Below are 20,999 nucleotides of genomic sequence, written 5' to 3' on the forward strand. Positions count from 1 at the left end.
TGAATTTTTCGTAAAGAAAATATCTTGGTAATGCTTCAGTACAAATTATTAAATAATTTACAAAATCGTTTCAGATTTAATTAATAATAATTACGTTTTTTAATGTATGCATTTAAATTATATGTATAAAAAACGTTATTACTTTTGAGAAAATAGTATGAGGATTCGTGTCCAGTTTCGGGACATCCGCGATGCCAGAAACATTGATATCATAAGTGATATTATTGCCGTCGAGGATGGATAACGCGTATGTCTGTCGGTGAATTCCCGCTTCTTCAGGCTGATATCGAATCTTGAACTTCTGAATTTCATTAGGTTGCAAAATCCATCGTGATTTTAATATCTTCTCGAAGATCGTATTAATACCGGATGCATTAGTATCCGTGCTCACTACCGTAGACGCGTTTAGCGAAACGGTCAATGATTCTTTATTTTTGAGGATACGCTCCTTGCGCTTTGTATTCTTTACAGAATTTGCTTGCTTACTAATCACACTAGTGCGTGAAGAATTGGTTTCCATAATCATGGAGTTGGATAGTGTGGATAGTGAGACGATATGAAAAATTCCTGATTAATGAAACAAAATTACGATCGATACGTCTTTGCGATAAATATATGTTTTATGAGATAAGCTGTATAATTTACTTACCATTATCTTCAATATCACGTTTTCTTATACCTCGCGGCTTAAGAATATAATATCTCTTTGATTCGAGATCCAGTATCGGCACGGTCTCAGCAGCTAGTTTTAAATATTATTATTTTATATTTGTATAGAAATTTATATAAGCGGATGATTGCACGTTACTTACGAAGAGCTTTTTTAGCTAAGCTATTTTCGTAGATTTGATTTACTATTACGTCATACATCGCTCTATTCCATGGATCTGTCGCATTTACATACCAAATATGAAATCCGTTTATGTAAGTCTATTAAAATAATTTTATAGATATAGATTGTGCAGAATATTGCTCATTATATTGTAAATATAAGCGCATTGCTTTACATATATAAAATTAGTTTTTTTAATAGCAAATTTTACAAAAATTTATAAACATTTCCTGTTAATTACAATTAAAATCTATATATTATACCTCTTTACTGACATCTGAACTTTTGTCTTTTGTATCGATTGGTCTATCAGTCTTCAAAATTTTGCTTTGTGGCTCAAATAATGTATCCTATAAATCAATGACAATAATAATAATAATAATAATAATAATAATGTTTAGTATTAAAAAGAAACAATCAAAATTATCCGTGGATGCTTGCTTTTTTCAAAGGATCCCAATTTTTAATGATGTTTTCTATGGCTGAAAGACGATTATAATAATCATTCATAGCATCAGCAATATTTTTCAATTCTTTTGACATTTCTTGCTTTTCTGAAACTGCAAATAAGATTGGAAATATATAATAAGAAATTTGTTTTTCCCAACAAATTAATATTTCCTTGCTATTTTGTTTTACTTTGAATATTACCTGATTTAGAACTATCTTTATTTTTGAGCTCTTTATGATCTTGAATTTCTTTTTTGTTGGTGAGCGCTTTAGAAGTTTGAGATTTTTCCTCTGGATCGCTGACTTTTTCATTCTTTGCCTTTCTATTTACTTTTTTATTCTTACTGGTTTGACTGTTAGGTACTTGCTGAGAAAATTTCTGTAGGGAATATGCATTATATATATATTAATAAGAAACTTAAACATTACGAGTGCAATGAAGACATTTACATTAATAGAATCATGAAATTATAATGGGCAAATTGGCAAGAAGAAAAACGAGATAGAGAAATTATGATTATGTACAATACATCTCATAAATTTTCAAAGAAAATATAAATTATATAGATCTATATACAGAATATATATATAAATCTTTGAAGCTAAATTAAAATGTCCATACTTTTCTTTTTCTCAGTTCAGTGATCTTTTGTAAAAATTGCGTTTGCCTTTGCAACACTTCTTGTTTCTTTATTGGTAAAGTTAATTCCAGGTAGAACTTCTTGTCATCTTCTGGAAGTAGCTCGTACTCGGATAATGACATTTCATCAATTTCTTGAATTTTCTTAGCAACTTCTTCCTCTAGTTTTTTTGCTTTAATTTAACAATTAACGTGAAAATTTAATTCTTTTAAAATATTTAGTTTCTTTGTTTTAATTTACCTTCTAATTTTCGCAATTCTTCAATTTTTCGAGTATAAGTATCCATTGAGTTCAGAAAAGTTATAAACAATGAATATTCTACGTGTCCAATGATGTTGAGTAATACGAGCAGCGTGGTAACGTCGCTCTTGAAAAAGACATTGTTTAAAGTTTGCAGTACGAAACCGCTCTTAAAGTCTGGTGACGACAATCTGTTTATTAAGAATAACAAGAACAAGTATGAGAGACTGCGTCTCTTTTTTCCTAATCTTTAAAACGCAGTCTTTAAAACGCAGTCTTTAAAACGCTTTAGAATATAAAAATAAATAAATTGTAGAATTGATATTTACAGTCATTAAGGAAGATAAGACTTTCTCTCAGCATACGTATGCGCGTAATTAATCAAATTATATGATTAATTAATTAATTAAATTTAGATACTTATTTAAATAGTCTATAAAAAATTGTGAAAAAGAGATCCCCAAAATCTTAATTTATTTAAAAATTTATGTGCGTCAAATATTACCTTTCTCTAAGAACTTCGATTAATAAGTCAATTTCAATTCCGAGGAAAGTATCGGAATCCTGATTTTTCTCACTGACTTTTGATTCAATTGTCGTATAACGTGGAAAAACTTTTTGCAATAACAAAATTGTCTGGATTTTACATTCGTACAGACTTATAGCATCTAAAAATTTCAAATCTTGTTCTCTTGGAATATTCGCGAGTTCTTTCTCAAATGGAAATTCCTGAGGTGGATCATCACTCTCTGAATATCCATTGATTTCCATCGTCATTTCTAAATCAGGTTTAGCTTTTGTGATTTTATTTAGCTTTGGTGATTTTATTTGATTAGTGATAGGTGATCTCTTTTTTGCGATCGTTTCACGATCTTGTTGCGCGACTTCGACATCGATTTTCTTTGCTGCTAACAGTTTAGTTCCCATATTTTCTCTAAGATAAAAAATTAATTTGAAATATTTTATTTTTATTTTTAAATAAACGGTCAAGATTTTTGTTCTTAAATGAAGACTTCCTAAAATATTTATTTAAAAATTTATGTCTGCAATGTTGCAGTTACTTATGTCTCTCGAACGCTAACAAATATTCTTGATAAGTGTCGTCGACGATCTGTCGCAACTTAACAGAAACCCAATTGTCGCCAAGCGCAATGCCTCTGATAATTTCATTGTCTATGCACAGTAGCGACACTTGCAATGCCTTAGCGCTCCTGCACGCGGTTTCTTGGTATTCTAAAGTAAATTGCGATTCAGTAAATATTTTCTTTGCGTGTTATTGAATGCAAAATTACCGGTAAATGGCGCGCCGTGAAAGATAATGCAAACTTTCTTGGCCGGTTGCGAAGTATCGAGCTCAGGAATCGATTTCGTTTCGCGACTGTCGAACAATTCCTTTACAGGGTTCCTCATTCTCTCGCGGAAACTGGGATCTTTGCGCAGTGTCTCTATATAGCCTTAGAAATAAAAACAGATATAAGAAAGTCGTGCTTTCATTAAAACGACAATGCCATGAAAATTGCACTGCAAGAATTTTTATTGTCGAAATAAAGTTGCTCACAGAGAAGCAAATTGTGAAGTTCCTCGGGATCGCTTGTTGGTAATATTGGAGATTCGCGAGGAAAGTCGAGTTCGCTAACAACTGACATGGGCGGGCAATCCCTTTTTGCGGTATCCGTGGAAGTGGATGAATAACCGGTCGATTTCTTCCGTCTCCGTCTGTCCACGTGAAAATCTTTTTGCAGACTCATTTTCGATCCCCGCCGAGTCGGGGATTGTTGGACAAATAATCTTGACGTACTGGACGACTTCTTTCTTGCTCTTATTCTACCCTTACGTTCCACGCTTGAAAGTAATTTGTCGTCATCTATATACGAACGTCAGGTGTACGTTGCATTATATAAGCTTGTGCATTTATAGAAAATTATATTTCGCAAATATCGTTAGCCAAAAGCAACAGTTATTTCGTAGAACGTCTTTTCCGTAATGTGACAGTTAAAGATTGTAATCCGGGAAGGGAAGCTTATTTTTTCAAGTATTCTTAATACGTACCATTGAGCGCAGTGGCACTTTTTTCCTCGATTACTTCCGCCGACAAAGCGTGCGCCATCTCGCTCATGAGACTATTATAGAATTCCATTAAAGACGACGGTATTCTCTCCCTGAGTTTTCGATGCGGTAATAGGATTTCTTTAACTCCGTAGTAACGAGTCAGTGCCTCGGCGATTTGTTCTTCTTCTCGAAAGAGACTGCAACGCATTCAATAAAGTACATTCCACGTCATTTCATCTATCACTTTTGTTTTAATATCTAATGCTAATGACGAAGTGAGAAAATGGGTGTACGTTTCTTTTTTTTTTTAAACAATTTTCACAAAGACGCAAAATTCTTTCCTGTTGTCTTCTCCTACTCTGCTCTCGCTTCAAATCTGTCGAATTTATTTTCACGCGATATTGATTACCTGTCGAGATGATGCCAGAAAAATTCCACGGGATAATTGCACGTATTTTCGATCGTGAATATTTTCTCCAGTAATTCCGTGAAAAGTACTGTGGATGGGAAATTAATGTCGAGATCGCTTATTCGCAATTTATGCTCGACTCCATGACCAAGCAATGTTACCATTTGCGTTTCCAGACCCATTTTAACGATGATTTTTAAATTTGCCTCCATGTGACACTATAGATGATTATCAATTTTACTTAATTCATTTAATTTTATAAATACATGCATGCGTACAATTTATTTTATACGTATATAGTGATACCGTTTTATGCGGTTTGAAATAAACATTGATGACGTCCGAATGACCAGGCAAAAGAAGATTAGATTTATAGTTCAGATAAAATGGGCAATCTTCTTGTTTTTTACGAAATGATATCCTTGCTTCCCAATAACAATCAATAAAGCCTCTAAAAATTAAAATCTGAAAATTATATATGGTCTTCTAATAAAAGTTTTAAATGTATTTAAATGAGAATATATTACTCGTTTTTCATTAAAACGTTCATCATTAAACATTCTCCCACGATGACATTACGAAAATCTAATAATTTCGTGTTGACAGTTACGAATGGATAAGTAATGACGCTTTTTATAATTAGAGGAATGGTAGAACCGCGGGATACCTGATACAACCAAGAAGCTAATTTAGTTTATTTTAATATTTCAATGTCACTTATACTTATATAATATATTATATTTAATCGACATTTTTATAATTAAATGATACAATGAGGCCACAATTTTTAAATATGCACATATTTCAATTAAATTAAATTTTATTTTATTTCGAATGGCAAACTATAAGAAATTAAGTTTACTTCTAAATAAATCGAATGCTGTTCTTTCGTGCTTCTTTCGGTATATTTAGCCGTTGTCGGCTGCCAGATAATAGTCAGATATGCAATTTTTCCGACAGCTAACATTGTCTTCTCAAATTGTACGAGAATGCCAAAATTTTCAAGTTGCTTCTTTTCTAATTTTTTTATTGTAACATCCGCGTTCCAAGGCCCATAATTGACAATCATTGTCGTGTAACACGTTTTAAGACCGATCGCAATGTAACCCATGTCTGAAAATATTTCTTGTATTACTAATTATTCATGAGTGACTGCCAATTTTCCCTCGTAATTTAGATCAAATTGTAATCAATTTGGAAAGTATTTTTAAATTAATTATTAGAATTAATTAATTTGGAAATAATTAATGTTTCTCGATCATGTACCTATGATATATGTAGGAGTATAGAGAGAAGGAATAACAGCGTTCTTATGCGGAATGGGATGTTTTATCAAAGTAGCATTTTCTTCGATAAATCGAGTCGCCAGAAGTCTGTCAATTGACATCTCGATGTCGACAATACTGGGAAGTATTTCCTCATTTTGTGAAATTAAATCCCATCCATCATCTTAAAAATAATTATTGAAAATTTTTGGGACATTGCCATTAGATGAAGCAATTTCTTGATTATATATTCTGTCATTACATCGCAATTGGAAATCTAATTATGTTTTATCTTACTTAATAAGATTCTCTCGTCCCATTCGGGTATTGGACTCTTTGGCTTCTCATCGTACTCATTATATTGCGTTCTTATTACTTGTTTCTTCTGTAATGCAGAAAGACATGCAAAGCATTAAAGTAATTTTTCATTATTTTTGTTTAAAATTTCATACCGTCGCGATATAGTTTGGACTTAGCAGTTGGATTGCCCGGTATCCCAATTCCGCTGGGTATTGCTTCGAAAAAACGCGCGAGATGTAGGGATAAATTTGTGGGTAACTCGTAACACCTTTTGCGGTAATTATCAATGGATCTACATGAGCCACCTAAATATTGATTATAAATATGCACATATTTTCTAAATATTAATTATGACGCGATACTGTAATCTCAGTTTGAATTGTACCTTATATACAGGGTGTTCCGAAATTCGCGAATTGAAATATCATAACACGAAAGTTTTTGAAAAATTAAGTAAAAAAATTACTTGTAAATTTTTAATTTAGTTTCTATTTAATTTAATTTTTCATTTTAAAGTAGTAGTTTTTGAGATAAAACCGTTTAAATTTAGTCAATTATAGATTACGATTGAACAAAAATATGTCCGTGAGCACGTCGATAGTGCTAGTGGCGCACTTCACGCGAGTGATAGTACTAATCTATAATTGGCTAAATTTAGACTCTTATTTCAAAAACTAGTGCTTAAAATAAAAATTTACAAATAACTTTTTTACTTTTTTTTTTTTAAGACTTTCTTGCTATGATATTTTAATTTGCGAATTTTGGGACATCCTTTATAATTATATCTTATATATATATATATAGATATATATATTTATATATATAATAATTTTTAGAATAGCAAAATATAATTGTAATATAATAGTAAAGTTTGATTAGTCAGTAGGTTATCGACGCACTTGCAGCTCAAACTCTATCTCGAAAGCGCCGAGCAATATGGGTTGGAATTCGATAGTAATTTTCAATGATGATAGGGGATTGATAGATCCTTTATTAGGCTCGATTATTAATACGTCGATTGTAGAATCGCCACTGCTTATTTTAGATATTAAATTCCTCTTGTTTATTTTGTAATTCAGGAATATCGTGCTATGATTTTCCAAAGTAAAGCTCGACCGACATAGTTCGCCGAATAACTGCGATGTAGATCAATATTAATTAAATTAGTAAACTAGATTAAATATTGAACTAACTTTAAATGAAACAATGGACTGAATTATTTAATTGGCTAATCAGACATGTGATGTATATTAATAATTTTATTTATTTTGTAATTTCTTACAAATTTCAATACTAAAAATTGATAGTTATACAACGAAATTATAATATCATTAAAATAAAAATAGAATACAGATGTGGCCCTAAAATATAAATTATTATTATTATTATTATTATTAAAATTGAGAAATGACTCACTTGTTGACCAAAGTCGATGACCTGCCTGTCAACGGAATATCGAACGACATCTGCATTGGCAAACACATTAACTACTTCAGTAGGTCCCTGAAGAATTTCACAAAGCGCGGCAACTTTGACCTGCATAGGCTCGGAAGCGTGGAAGATGATGCGCACATATTGCGAGGAGTATGGCACGAGAACTCCCTCGTGTGGGATGATATCGAGTATCTAGAGAAATCATTAGTTTCGCTGTTAGCTTTAACATATTACTGCCAAATTTACTGAAAAAATATCAGTATAATTTTTAAATAATCGAGACTTTACAAAATATACAGGTATGTAATAGAAATTAAATTGACTTAAGTGAATTTTATTGGGACTTACATCATCGAGTAACTCCTTCGTAGGAGGCTCGAGATCGGAATCTATTAGAGCAAGAATATCTGGATCATCTAAGCATCGTAGATAGGATGTTTCTGTCGTTGACATAAAAATGTTTCTTAATTTTTCGAGCGTTTCGTCTAGCATTTCGGGTCGAATTTCCATTAGCAAATTCTTCGAATCTGAATCTTGTAGCTCTGATATGAAAAGTATATGCATGAAAAATAAAATTTTGGAAACTAAATTGCTAAATAAGCTAAATCTTGCATTGTTAATCATAAAATATTATTAATAATTATTAATAATTTACAATATATGGATTAAAAGAATACGTAAATTAATATTTTAATATTAAAATATTTTTAAAATAAGAGATATTTAATAATACATACTATATGATGTTGAAATTGATAAATCGAGGGATTTATTTTCAGTTTTTTGAGTGTCCGATTTTTTGTTAATCTTATAGGATTGAGGATTAAATTTATTGTTTTTTGTGTTAATCTGTAGTTGTAAATGATTTGTGAAATTCTGTTAAAAAATGTATTTTGTTATTTAATTATTATTATTTATTGAAAATTCTTGCGACTTAAAACAAGTAATGAAATATTTATTCTATTTATATTTCGATGCAACTCAACTCCAACATCATGTGCTCCACGTTGAATCTCAATACTCTCTCCGGCCCACAGAAATTTATATATTACAGGAATTGGTCCATTATTAATCATTTTGAATGTTCCTTTGGCGGTTGAACCCGATATGCAGTTAATAATCAAATCTTTGCAATGTAACGTAATATTCGGGAAATTTACCGCACCTGTGCATTGAATTTTGTCCTGAAATTAAATAAGTAAAACTTTCACATTGCGCGAATCAGTTTTGCAATATACGTCAATTTCCATTACCTTGTTAGGATGCTCGTCATATTCGAACCAGAGCGCGCCTGTATAACTTTGCGAATAAGGATTATCGGGATTTATATTTGGCGAAAATTTTATCGGAATCGTCGTGATAGTTCCGTCTGTCAAAACAATTTTCTTTTTTTGTACAAACTTTTTTTGATTGTTCATCAAATAAAAGGGAGGGTCAGTGTACAGTAAAACGTTTAAACTTAATCGCGATTGATTTGTCACTATTAGTTCATCTAGAAATTAGTAAATTAGAAACATTATTATTATTTCATTTGCAGTATAATGTCACCAGGAAACTATATATTTAAATAATATGAAATCCTAATTTGTTTATTACGTAGTAAACCTTGACGTCAAAGCACCTCGTAGGTGCCCTCTGAAATATTACACATTGCACAACTTTTCCAGATAGTTTACCTGGTTACCTGAAATAGTTTCGAACATGTAGCATACAATTTTCTACCTGTCTGTTGCAACTCTTCTCCCTCGGGACAAATATCAATACGAAATGTTAACTCTCTCTTGTTGAACGCAATCCGTGGCTCCGTAAAAGTAGCTTTGAATGTGGAGGTTCCAATTAATTTTCGTTTTCCTTGTCCAAAAATCTGCTCAAATATGTACCAATCTTCCACCAAGATTTCATTTCTTTAACGCAAAAAAAGAAGCATTTTATGATATTGTTTAAAAACGTAAAATCATAAAAATTGTTTAGAAAAAAATTCTTTCTTTTTATAATAAATATGAAATATTATAAGATAAGAAAGGTTATGATTTTAAAGAATTTAATAAGATTCCAGATAAGACTCAAATTAAAATTAATGTAATATCCTAATTATATTAATCAATTTACTATTATAAACAAAGAGAAAAATCTGATCTAGACTTACACATCCCAACATATTTTGCATTGAACTACGTTAGAACTATTAGCTGGAACTTCTACGGTGGATGGTTCTATTTGAAACTTTCTGTTGTAAAACAAAGTTTTTAGTATTCTGACTAAAATTAAAATATAAATTTAAATAGAGACTATGTAAAATTACTTTGGGTAGGTTTGGCTTTTTTGAATGCGCACTTCTGGATCGTTTGACCACATTATTTGGCAATGACGTGTGCCAAAATTTTTCATGGTTATCGGTAAACTCAGATTTTGATGGCTATTGAAATTAAGTAAATTAAAAGTATAAGCGAATAATTTTAAAAATATTGGATTGAATAGAAAGTTTGCTTCATTTTTTATCTCTTAGCAAAAAATCGAATGAACTTTTCGCTCAATTCAATAATTTTTATTAGTGCTTCGCGATTAAAACGAGTTAAATTTTTTTTTTTTTAATATTCTGGTTTACCTAAAGAGAAAACCCATGTCGAATATTGGAAATATCTGCGGCTCGAAAACGATGTTGCAACCGATTCCAGTCGCAATCATATTAACGGAAAACGACCGACTGTTGATGACATGCACGATTATATTATCAGTGTATTTACCAGTGTCGCGCAAAAATAGTTTGACTATAATCTTTGCAGACGCATTCGGTTCAACTTCACCGAAACTTGGCTCGACGAGCCACAATGAGTTTTTCTTAGGCTATACAATAAAATAATTTCTATAATATTTTTAAATGTATTTTATGCGCTCTGTGTAAACTTGTTATTTACAGTAACATATTTGAAAAGTACTAACCGATGTTAATTTAAATTGCGCTGGTATCGGTGAGTCGTTGATTATGTGAAAATGCATAACTTTATCTTGAAGCACTTGTATATCCCCGAAATTGAGACAAATAGGTTGCGCGGATACTACTGGTCCTTGGCCGTTGCAAATAATCGCGCAAGACGTAACTGGAGTTTGTTGACCCATTGTCAGCATACTGAGAAAATAATTTTTTTTTTTTTAAGTAAAAGCATTATGTTTTACGTAAAATAATATTTAAAGCTTCTACAGTTTCTAAAAGTCTAAATTTTAAAAAATTTCAGATTTTTTCTTATCAAATCACATAATTCAATTATTCTGATTTTTCAAAGATTATTAAGCTAATTATTATACTTTAATGTTGTTGTCTGCTTGCCCACAGTTTTTGTAATAATCGTGACGTCGATCGTTTTCGATTGTCGTGCTTTGAGAAAACCTTGGTTGGTTGATAGTGAATATACGATAGGTATATTTTCAGATACCTGTAGAACGATCAATTCAATTAGCTTAAGATAACTTAGGTATGTTAGTTTCAATAATGTATATTTCTGAATTATATTGACGGAACGTAAGTATAAGTTTAGCTTTTGAAATTAATTTAACAATTACCATCTGCGGTACTATATAAAAATATCCATCTAAATCAGAGTCGTTTTCCACATTAATGGAACGAGCGTAGGGCAAGTTGATAAATGAAAATCGAATGTTTATCTCCGCGGGTTTGATCGATAGAGAAGGAATAGCGCCACAAAATGAGAGCGGCAGTATTACTGGATCCGAATCTGAATTCCACATGTCGACTCGCATATTCGTCCGCCCACTTCGAATCACGTTCGCTAAATATGTTACCTATATTTTAATACAAATATTAAATATTTACTTGCATGAAAAAAAACTAATATTTAACTTTTTTAAAATTGTTTTTAAATCATCTAACTGCAAAACAATTTTAAAGTAAATGTGGAAACAGAACAAAATTGAAAGAGATTTCATATTTATGTGAAATTCGTATTAGAAACCAAGTTTTGCCTACAAGCAGTCGTAAGTTTTACAAAGTGTTTACAAAAGCATTATTCAGTTTACCTTTAATTTAAGCGAACTATGCGCCTGCACCACTCCTTTCTGCGGAATAATCGTAAACTCGCGAGGGTTAATCGGAAAACTTGGTTTCACTTGAGATATAGCGAACTCTTCGTAAGTCAGAGGTGCCTGATCGCCATCCTCCATTATAGTCACACCGAACGCAACGGGTACCAAAGATAAATTACGAAGATTTACTTCTTGTCTTCCGCTAAATCCTGTAAATGCATACACGAAACTGCGGTTTTCCTAATTGAATTGGGCATTCATTATTGTAGTCGATATACCTAAGGCAACTGCGCCAAAATCAAGGCCATGCCTGTCGAAATGTAGTGTTGGACATATGACGCATCCTCTACAAAAAATTGTATAACATAATAAATTCGTGATACGCAACATTAATTAGAAGAAATTCTTGTAATATATTAGACGTAAAAAAAAATAATTCTTATGAATTAAAGAAAAAATGGTTTGAAATCTTTCTAATAAGTTAGTACAAAGTTACTAAGTGTTTACTAATAATATTCACGATTATTATAAAAACATATAATAATTTGAAAAGTCGCCGATTTTTTATTTGATAACAGCGGTCAAGTTCAAATATTTATTTTAATTTACTTTATTTTAATTCAAGTTACTTGATATGCAAGGATAATACTTCTAAACTCTCTTTAATGACGAAGTCGATTCGCTCTACGAAATCTCCTTTCCGATTTGAAGAGAATGATAAATTAAACGACTTATACTCGTCCGGTTTTAATGTTTGAGCACACGGAGTAATATTAATGGTGCCACCAAAGTCTGTGGGTCTTGCTTTATGTACTAACGTACCACAAATATGCCCCTTATTTGCTGCCACAATCTGCAATATAATTTATCCAGATTTCAATAATTTGTCAAATAGAATTACGTCTATTAGAAAAAAATGAAAAATAAAATGCAGTATTAATTTGTAATATATATTAATTCTCATAATGTGACATAAAAAAAATTCAATAAAACTGCGACATAAAAGTCTTCCATGAATTTTTATAACATTTTTATAAAATAAATTCAAATAAATAAAATAATTTCAAATAAATTTACTGAGTTACCTCGTAGTTGTGCACGGAGCACAGAAAGATATTGCTAAGGTCGACAGTGATCACATTGAGATGGAAAACTGGTCCCTTGCCAGTACCGTGAAGGCTACCAACGGGACGCAAAATTAGCGAGAAAATTTCGAAGTAAAAGGAAGTTTCTGAAGATAACGTTATACTAGTTTTCTTGTAACCTCAGGGGTATCCTGTCCTCGCGGCCCGTGACTTCGAGATAAGCGACGCTCGATATCTCGCCTACTTCCATGGCTTGAAAAATCACCGTGATATCTATAGAAGATTGCGGCCAAATTTCACCTTCCTGAAAGTATATATTAGGATTTATTATTTTAAAATGATATTTCTGGCACACATTTTAAATAACGATAAGGGCAATAAGTACGGGCGAACTGTAATTAAGATATCACATTATGAAGAGCTGTAAGAGATGCTAAGCTATCATAAAGGATCACCTCGGGCGTAAAAAGGAAAGACATGTGATTGTAGCGGAAATTCTCATTCGTCAACGAAGCGATCTCGTCCGTGTAAATCCGCTGACAGACAAGCTCGTGAATATCTGGCAGGCAAATATTGTAATGAACAAGACTGACACAACGCACCACCTCGACATTACGCACCAGTTGAAATAGGTTTTTGTATCTGCCATGAAAAATCGAGTTATCACTGAAATGAATAAAAAGAAAAATTTTTAACACGGGAGAAATAATTGTTTTTGCATACTTTTCTTTGCGTTGTATGTCGGTATCCTTGTCTTTATAGCGCATCCATTGGAATTTCACGACGTAGTCGCTTCTGTTGTGTATCGTTAGAACTTTACTTCTGGATAAGCTTAAATAAGTGTCTTCCATTCTGATACTACCTCTGTCAATTCGAATCATGCAATTCATTGCTGAACTACGTAATGTCAAACAGAGCTTTTCTCCTGTCAATAATTTAGATATTTAGGATTTATTAGATTTTCATTATTATTTACATCAATTTATCTTATTAATTAATTGGCATTAAGTAATATATATGTAATTACTGTTATTTAATACCTGATTCATAATTAAGGAAAAGATTTGTTTCAAAATCGCCGGATTTTTCGGATAAAAAGTTCGCAGTGAGTTGCATCGTTTCTTCTTCCCCTAATATGCCTTTTGAGGGTTCAACTGAGAAATACGAACTGATAACAATCAATGATAAAAATTATTACATACAAAATTATTTAAACGATGCAGTCGTTTATTGTTTAAAAAAATTATTTAAAAACTGTACATGGATTGTAGTTAAAGATAAAATTTCTCATAGATGAAATTTTATTTATTTGGTAATTAGTTTGTTAAATTTTAATGTGAACCTTTTAAACGAAATATAACGTGACATTACCTAAGTCTCATAGATAAAATTTTATTGACTTGGGAACTCTTAAACTAAATATAACGTGACATTACCTATCTGGGCAAAAATTAAAGATCGCCGGCGCATCTCCTACATTGCGTACCAAAATAGTCTTCGAGGAGGGAATTTTTACCGCAGTGGCCGGTATTTCGATCCGATCGGGAATGTCCAGAATAGGTCTTGGGCCGATGGCTAGAACAATATCAATCTGGCCTGTATTACGTCCGCGTTACGTGACCGTACGTAATTGCAATGTAATTCTATTTTCTCACCGATTACCGGCACCGCGAAGACCTCGGTATCATTGATAAACTCGACACGATACTCGTAATCCCGTCTCTCCGACGGGCTGAACCTGACGTTATAAATGTGAACGAGTCCTGGCGCCACCATAGTGCTGTAATTCGATCCGTGATATTCCACGGAAAAGAAAGGATCGGGGTCGTGCGAGAGCTTCAGGGGCCGTGACATCTTCGATATGCAATATTTAGAAAGTGGAATCGGGGTTAAGCTCGTGAATATTATATAACAATCACCGCGAAGAGTTAGAGCGTGACAGGAACGTAACGTGTTAGTTGCATATTAACGAGATGTAGAATTAGCGTAGAAAGGATTTACCTTTGTCACGTTTTGAATCGTGAGCATTATATTGTACAAATTGCCCGGAACGAATCGCTGAAAGAGGACAATGCTGGGCGAGACTCTAAAGCACTGGCTTTCCCAACCGCTGTACAAAGATCGTACATTTATACTGCGGCCTGGTTTCAGCAAATAATTGATTCTCTCTTGAGTACTCATCAACATCTGTTTAATGTATTCCGAGGGGGTCGTACTGCTCTGTAAGAATATTAATGAAATTGATAAACGTTGTAAACGTACTGTGTGTTACGATTTTATACTTCATACATTAAACTAACTTCTTGTTTCTGGTCGCGTAACTTGCCCGTTATAGCCGCCAATATTTCCACAAAATTATGTACGGTTGGGTAACGTGTGACTAGATCTTCTCTCTCATCCATTTTTTTATGATTATTAAATTCTATGGAAATAATGCTTTATATAGTTTTACTCTTGCAAAGAGTATAGAGATTTTTTTTTACTGAAATCGCTGACCTTTTAATTAAAATAACGTTTTTAACTAATCAGCATAACATTAATATGCACTGAAGGTAGTTGAATATATTATTTGATGTTTAAAATCGATTTTTACATTTATTTAGTCGATGAAATGTTATAAATTTCAAAAAATATGAATATGTCGAATTATACGCATATATAAACTTTTTATATATATATCATCTTTCTAACTGAAGGGTAGTTTTTTAATAATGATATTAAGAAAAACAGAGATATAATAAAATAATACAATGACGCTGAAAAACATGTTCATTATCTTCTAATTATGCTCTTGTAATTATTAAAATTACCATTTCATTACCTGGGATATTCGACTAAACAAAAATCATGTAATGAGGCCGTAATAATATGAGAAAGCATAGAATAAAATGCACAATTTCTCTAAATAATCCGGATTTTTATTTTAATTTTGTTAATGGAATGATAAAGACTTTTTTGTAGTACAAGTAATAGATAATTATTTCTTCCGACGACTCGATTACGCATTCCACCATAACATCGATCTAACGAGGCAATACAGTCGATATAAGATTATACGGGGGGTGGGTGGAATCCTGATTGATCATGAGGAATGAGCTTGCAACAACCGCCATTCCGGTTAGTTGGATTTCCTCGATTTATGTCTATCGATGAAGAGCCGCAGGACGACAAGCGGGCCGCACTGCATGCATAGTCCTTTAAACAACGTGGCATGCAACGACGAAGTGGACGGAGTGACGATGGATTGCATGGCATCTTTGACACGCAGCAAGGATCGCAGATCCTTTTTGAGCAGCACATCCCCGGACAGGGTCCTAGGGGACATCCTAGAGGAGGGCAGCTCACGTTGCACACCTCAGGCTCGGGCTTCCTGGCGAATAAAGAAAGAATATCCCGTTTCGTGAATATTCTTTTATCGTGAAAACTTTATTTGGTCGGATATCCTGTATGATGAATCCATAGTTTTAATTACAAAAAAGAAATCACTTACAATCTTTCTATTTCACATATGATATCGTGCATTTCGTCCATAAAATTTTGCTTCTGCTTGCATCTACCCATGTCGATTGAACTCTTTGACGTTTGTTTGAATGTTAATACCGGTAAATTTAATTCGTGTGCCAAAGCTTGAATGACAGGTATTAATGACAGATTTTCCTCTCTGCCATGTTTAATAATCGATTTTGTATTATATTACTTACTTCAAACTGTTATCACAAATTAAAAAAAAAAAATGATGTATCAATTATTATTTTTCTCTAATGTCCATAAGGAAAATTGACTAGATTTACTATATCATGATAATACTATAACATTTATTATCGCAGGTTAAAAAACACTTTACATTTTTACAAATTTGTTTATTATACTTTTAAAAAGTTGTACATTTCTCGACAGTACTTCATGCTTGAAATAACGCAACGCGATATCAAAAAATAAAATTCGCATAAAAAAATATGTAAACGAGATAGAAAAATAAAACTTCGACGATACAACATTCACAGGTAAAAAAATATTACACTCTCTCCCTTCATCGTACACAACGAATTTGTCATATTACACATAAATAACATTATTTTTCTGTAATATGTAAAATAATACACTTTCCATTATACAGAATAAAAAAAATAAATACAAAGACAATATTATCACGCACATACATTTTTTTCAATGAGAGGGCATATGGTTACCTTATAAATTTCTATAACGCAAGAAATCGGAGATTAAGCTCGATTGCGCAAAATAAGCTTAATTGGAATGAAAATTGGAACATTCGCGCTAAAATATTCCCGGCGCTTGCACGTGTCCGCTCGTAATTAATTTGTCCGGCGAAACGGCGAGATTGTTGAGGGCGTACTCGGGTTTCCTGGCGAGATACGTGATACCTCCGATGGTCCTTGTCTCGCGGATTTCCGGTTGGCCGTAAGCATACGTTGCCTGCATCGCTCGCGCATCGCCCATTCGTTTTGTCGCCTCTTCGGCGTTCGGTTTCTCGCCGGTATCGCCGCCGGCGCGATCGATCCTCGTCCCGCCTGGTGCATTCACGCGTTGCATATACGCGACGTCGCCCTGACCGCCGTTGTGACCCGGCAGATTCGATCCGTTGAGATAGTACGGCTGCATCTGATGACAGTACCGAGGTGGTGGAGCACTTTCTCCGTATTGGCGGATCACGTCGTTGTTGCCGTGGTACCCTTGCGCCATCACAGGTATGCTCTGTCGATCGTACGGGATCGAGCCATGCGCATTCTGCATGTGGGGAAGCGCACTGTGCTTTTGCAAAGTCGCCACCGTGCCGTTCTCCTTTTCGGCCTGCATGCTGTAGCAATTTCTCGCGTTCTGCTTTTGTCGCGGGTACTCCATCATCAGGGGCTCGTCGGCCCTCTGAGGTCGAAGGATACATAACGGTGGATTGTTCGGATTCCTTCTATTCGCCAAACCGTTCGCCGAGATTCTTTTCTGCAGTAATTGCGGGGGAGCTTCCGCGGGTGGTCGTAGCTGCATGTCTTCCGGAATCTCGTTGGAATTCTGAATGCCGTTCAGTTTGACGATAGATTTCTTCTTGGACAAATTGGCGAGATACTCGAGACCCTTCCTACTTGTCGGATCTTTCAGCACTTCCAGCATCTTCTGAATGTTGTCCGGATCCTGCAAACCGTTATTGCGCTTCTGAGGACAGATTATTTCCTTGTACACTCGCATCTTCAGCAGACTGGAAGTGTCGGTGGGTCTTCTGTTCTGCTGGCAAAAGTACGCGGGATCCATTGAAGTTCTTCGATCGTCATTCTGATTTAATGGATGACTTGGATTATGTTCCTTGAGCCAGACTTCCTGTGGCTGAGAATGCGGAAAATACGGATTGTAACGCACATTGTACGGGTTATACTGCCCGTACTTAAAAGTCGGATTCAGTGAACGACATGCGGTGTTCGCATTTTGCGGATGGTTATACGGGTAACAGGCAGTATGACCGCATAATGTTTGATTATCATTTCTATGAGGCCAATTGTTCGCTTGCCACAGCTGATAAGGATTTACGTACATTTGTTGAGGCGAAACTTGATTGCATATTTCTTCATTGTTTGACTGATTATAATTCCTTTGTTCATCGGCCACTATTTTATTAATTTTCCCCGACGATTTATCGTCTGTCAGATACTGTTCGTTCAAGACTCTTTGCTGCGCTTTTATTCTTTCGAAGTCGCTGTATGATATCCGCGGTGGCGTAATGTGCACCATCCATTCCGGTTTCTCGTCCTTGTCTGCTCTTCTTCGCGCGAGTCGAGTCCTCTTGATCTCCTCCGGAATGTCAGCCTCTTGTTGTCGAAATTGCGCGACATAAGCCAGATGCCTTCTTTGTTCGTTCAGCAATGCGTCGAATTGACGTCGCATCACTTCCTCAGGTATACCCTGCTGTCTCATGGCGGAGACCAGCAATTCCTGATCGCGAATCATGTCAGATGTAAATTGCAGTTTCTTCTTTTCCTCTCGTTGAGCGTGACTTTCCGCGGTTTGGCCAACAGGTTTGTGATTCGCTTGAATCTGCGATGGATTAGATTGATCTTGGCCTCCAGCATTTTGCTGATTGACGTTGCTGTCGCGCGTTTGATAGTAATATTGCCATTGTGGCGGTATCTGCTGATGCAATTGTTGCTGATTTTGATTAGCAATTTGCATCCATCTATCGTTTTGCGGCCATGCGGGTTGAAAGCTAACAGGATGTCCGTGATTCTGATGAATAGGTAAATTGTGCCGCATAAATCTCATCTGATTCACTGTCATGTCTTGCGGAGAAGTCATTCCTTGCCCGGAGACTTGCGCGACAGGCAATTGTTGATTGTAATAACTGTAATGCGTTCCTGAATTGTGTATATGTTGTTGCTGATTGGGTATCAGTTGCATTTGATTGAGCGGTTGCGGCATCATTTGTTGATGATACGCGCTGTGTTGTTGATTGATCTGCTGTAGATTCTGTTGGAATGGAGCGTGAAACTGAGGGTAGATATTTTTTCCCACTCTCTGATTGTTCAGCGGCATACTGGCATTTTGCGCGATCATTGCTTGCTTCTGTTGCGGCATTTGCACGAACATTTGTCTGTGATTGGCCGCATTTCGGTCATTAACCAATTGCTGCTGGCACTGATTGTCAAGCACAGAAGGCTTGGTCGTATTGGGAGTTTGGTCGACAATCGCCTGTGAATCGCTCAAAGATCCTTGCGTTTGTGACATTGCGACTTGTGTCGAAGGGATTTGCGTAATTACCGGCTGATTAATTATCGCGGGCGACCTTTGAATTGATCGATCGTAGACTGTTCCTTGGACGATATTAGGTACGAAAGGACGGTGCGTCTGTCTTTCGGGAGACACGATTCGTCGAGTTAGCCAGCTTTCAGACTGTGGATTTGTTTGACAAATCTTCGGATGATTAGCGACAATCTGTTGCTGACTCGTGCTGCACATATTTTGCAGCTAAAAAATTAAAATAGATAAGCTCTATTAATAAAAATTATTTCATTAATTTTATAACGTCATATTTGGTCTTATAGCGTATATCTAAGCTAGTATAAAAATCAAGTTTTGTAAAATAAAATTTTGTAATATAGTTTATAGTTTTATTGATAAAAAATCAATGTAATTATAAAGATTAATACAAGCCAAAACATTGATTGCGTTGATAATCTTTTTTTTTAAACAAACAAATTTTAAAGAACGCAATGTTTTTTACATAATATTTTTAAAATATATTTTACATATTTTTATACATTTCTTTATATTGTTTCTTATTGTATTTTTAGCTGTTCTGATATTTATGTTTTTCTATTTCACAAAATTTGATCAATTAATTAATTAATTAATAAGATTAATGTATATGAAAACTAAAAGTTTAAAGAATTTCTTTAAAATTTACTTTCGGTGGTTGATGCGGCGGCAATGGAATAGAAATCACATCACCATGCCCATTATTATTTCTGCCAGAGGAATTTGTGTTATAGAAAGTCCCAGTTTCTCGAGGATCTTGCTGCACGATTAAAGCGGCGATTGGCTCGGGCGAGAACATTGGCGGATTTTCCTGTTTTTTGATCACCTCCGCAGGGAAACTCTTGAGTCTTGGCGAGGAAGTTGAACGCGCTTCTTTCGATCTGTTGCCAGAATTGAATCTGGTTTTCGGAGGTTTCATCTCGTCCAATAAAACCATTTTATCGTCTTTAAATCCCGCGAACTTATCCGACGAATTGTGCAAGTTCTGTACGGATGGAGATTTTACAGATCGCGAGCGTCTATGATGGCTCGCGGTGGCAGATCGTAAACTCGCCACGCTCGGACGCGCAAATGATTCTTTATGTTCAGAATTCTCCTCAATTAAAACTTTCCTAAAGAAGAATTTCCGGAGTGAGAGACTATTGTATTTATTGTATTTATTGATCTGACATATGTGTTTTTCTCGAAATGCTTACCTCTTTTTCATTGTTAATTTTACTTAAACGCTAATTTGGGTAACACGACATTTATTGTCAAAAGATCATCGTTTAAACTTAATGGAAGAATTTTTAATACCGGATTTTATTTTACCACCGAAAGAAAGTCGCGAGTTTTGACGTGTTGAAAAAAGAGGGATGAAAGTGCATGACTTGTTGCCATGGATACATACGTGTTGTGTTTTTAAAAATTATAATAAATTTTATTTATCTATAATAAAAAATAATTGACAAAATATCGACAAAATTAAATATACATATATCTAATTTTATTTTTAAA

At 34.1% G+C, this 20,999-nt stretch overlaps 3 protein-coding genes across 3 annotated transcripts in view; all 3 read right to left on the reverse strand.

Annotated features, from left to right (window-relative positions):
* The window catches only part of LOC105451806 (hydrocephalus-inducing protein-like), a 25,299-nt gene extending 9,998 nt beyond the window's left edge, over nucleotides 1-15,301 (reverse strand). The window contains exons 1-45 of the mRNA XM_011692490.1: nucleotides 15,044-15,301; nucleotides 14,745-14,963; nucleotides 14,399-14,597; nucleotides 14,180-14,318; nucleotides 13,784-13,911; nucleotides 13,467-13,668; nucleotides 13,199-13,385; nucleotides 12,923-13,047; nucleotides 12,744-12,837; nucleotides 12,288-12,511; nucleotides 11,937-12,004; nucleotides 11,653-11,867; nucleotides 11,179-11,418; nucleotides 10,924-11,051; nucleotides 10,561-10,747; nucleotides 10,226-10,464; nucleotides 9,923-10,036; nucleotides 9,767-9,847; nucleotides 9,343-9,524; nucleotides 8,874-9,112; nucleotides 8,607-8,804; nucleotides 8,358-8,496; nucleotides 7,969-8,162; nucleotides 7,603-7,812; nucleotides 7,086-7,322; nucleotides 6,339-6,491; nucleotides 6,184-6,271; nucleotides 5,888-6,070; nucleotides 5,484-5,734; nucleotides 5,149-5,288; nucleotides 4,928-5,072; nucleotides 4,622-4,839; nucleotides 4,213-4,409; nucleotides 3,722-4,027; nucleotides 3,456-3,617; nucleotides 3,225-3,396; nucleotides 2,669-3,097; nucleotides 2,164-2,354; nucleotides 1,905-2,095; nucleotides 1,484-1,661; nucleotides 1,274-1,392; nucleotides 1,096-1,182; nucleotides 813-930; nucleotides 650-742; nucleotides 143-567 (exon numbers count right to left, since the gene is read on the reverse strand). Of these exons, the coding sequence (XP_011690792.1) occupies nucleotides 143-567; nucleotides 650-742; nucleotides 813-930; nucleotides 1,096-1,182; nucleotides 1,274-1,392; nucleotides 1,484-1,661; nucleotides 1,905-2,095; nucleotides 2,164-2,354; nucleotides 2,669-3,097; nucleotides 3,225-3,396; nucleotides 3,456-3,617; nucleotides 3,722-4,027; nucleotides 4,213-4,409; nucleotides 4,622-4,839; nucleotides 4,928-5,072; nucleotides 5,149-5,288; nucleotides 5,484-5,734; nucleotides 5,888-6,070; nucleotides 6,184-6,271; nucleotides 6,339-6,491; nucleotides 7,086-7,322; nucleotides 7,603-7,812; nucleotides 7,969-8,162; nucleotides 8,358-8,496; nucleotides 8,607-8,804; nucleotides 8,874-9,112; nucleotides 9,343-9,524; nucleotides 9,767-9,847; nucleotides 9,923-10,036; nucleotides 10,226-10,464; nucleotides 10,561-10,747; nucleotides 10,924-11,051; nucleotides 11,179-11,418; nucleotides 11,653-11,867; nucleotides 11,937-12,004; nucleotides 12,288-12,511; nucleotides 12,744-12,837; nucleotides 12,923-13,047; nucleotides 13,199-13,385; nucleotides 13,467-13,668; nucleotides 13,784-13,911; nucleotides 14,180-14,318; nucleotides 14,399-14,597; nucleotides 14,745-14,963; nucleotides 15,044-15,145 (8,136 nt within the window). The 5' untranslated portion in view covers nucleotides 15,146-15,301. The remainder of the gene's footprint in view (nucleotides 1-142; nucleotides 568-649; nucleotides 743-812; nucleotides 931-1,095; nucleotides 1,183-1,273; nucleotides 1,393-1,483; nucleotides 1,662-1,904; nucleotides 2,096-2,163; nucleotides 2,355-2,668; nucleotides 3,098-3,224; nucleotides 3,397-3,455; nucleotides 3,618-3,721; nucleotides 4,028-4,212; nucleotides 4,410-4,621; nucleotides 4,840-4,927; nucleotides 5,073-5,148; nucleotides 5,289-5,483; nucleotides 5,735-5,887; nucleotides 6,071-6,183; nucleotides 6,272-6,338; nucleotides 6,492-7,085; nucleotides 7,323-7,602; nucleotides 7,813-7,968; nucleotides 8,163-8,357; nucleotides 8,497-8,606; nucleotides 8,805-8,873; nucleotides 9,113-9,342; nucleotides 9,525-9,766; nucleotides 9,848-9,922; nucleotides 10,037-10,225; nucleotides 10,465-10,560; nucleotides 10,748-10,923; nucleotides 11,052-11,178; nucleotides 11,419-11,652; nucleotides 11,868-11,936; nucleotides 12,005-12,287; nucleotides 12,512-12,743; nucleotides 12,838-12,922; nucleotides 13,048-13,198; nucleotides 13,386-13,466; nucleotides 13,669-13,783; nucleotides 13,912-14,179; nucleotides 14,319-14,398; nucleotides 14,598-14,744; nucleotides 14,964-15,043) is intronic.
* A 338-nt stretch (nucleotides 15,302-15,639) lies between these two features.
* On the reverse strand, nucleotides 15,640-16,436 carry LOC105451789 (keratin-associated protein 5-4-like). The gene is made up of 2 exons (XM_011692463.1): nucleotides 16,234-16,436; nucleotides 15,640-16,113 (listed from the first exon to the last, which is right to left on the reverse strand). The coding sequence occupies exons 1-2, from the start codon at nucleotides 16,302-16,304 to the stop codon at nucleotides 15,795-15,797; spliced, it is 390 nt and encodes a 129-aa protein (XP_011690765.1). The 5' UTR covers nucleotides 16,305-16,436; the 3' UTR covers nucleotides 15,640-15,794.
* A 437-nt stretch (nucleotides 16,437-16,873) lies between these two features.
* LOC105451790 lies at nucleotides 16,874-20,903 on the reverse strand. The gene is made up of 3 exons (XM_011692464.1): nucleotides 20,699-20,903; nucleotides 20,152-20,614; nucleotides 16,874-19,712 (listed from the first exon to the last, which is right to left on the reverse strand). The coding sequence occupies exons 1-3, from the start codon at nucleotides 20,707-20,709 to the stop codon at nucleotides 17,022-17,024; spliced, it is 3,165 nt and encodes a 1,054-aa protein (XP_011690766.1). The 5' UTR covers nucleotides 20,710-20,903; the 3' UTR covers nucleotides 16,874-17,021.
* Between the last annotated feature and the right edge of the window lie 96 nt (nucleotides 20,904-20,999).

This window comes from Wasmannia auropunctata, unplaced genomic scaffold (genome assembly GCF_000956235.1).
Source record: "Wasmannia auropunctata unplaced genomic scaffold, wasmannia.A_1.0 LD336044.1, whole genome shotgun sequence".
NCBI classification, from domain to species: Eukaryota; Metazoa; Arthropoda; class Insecta; order Hymenoptera; family Formicidae; genus Wasmannia; species Wasmannia auropunctata.

Bases quoted from the DNA above. Each gene is read 5' to 3' on its own strand.
- LOC105451789 (XM_011692463.1), bottom strand. From the start codon at position 16,304: ATGGGTAGATGCAAGCAGAAGCAAAATTTTATGGACGAAATGCACGAT. The intron at 16,114-16,233 runs GTAAGTGATTTC...TTTATTCGCCAG, and splicing joins ATATGTGAAATAGAAAGATT to GAAGCCCGAGCCTGAGGTGT.
- LOC105451790 (XM_011692464.1), bottom strand. The intron at 19,713-20,151 runs GTAAATTTTAAA...TTAATTTTTTAG, and splicing joins CGCCGCATCAACCACCGAAA to CTGCAAAATATGTGCAGCAC.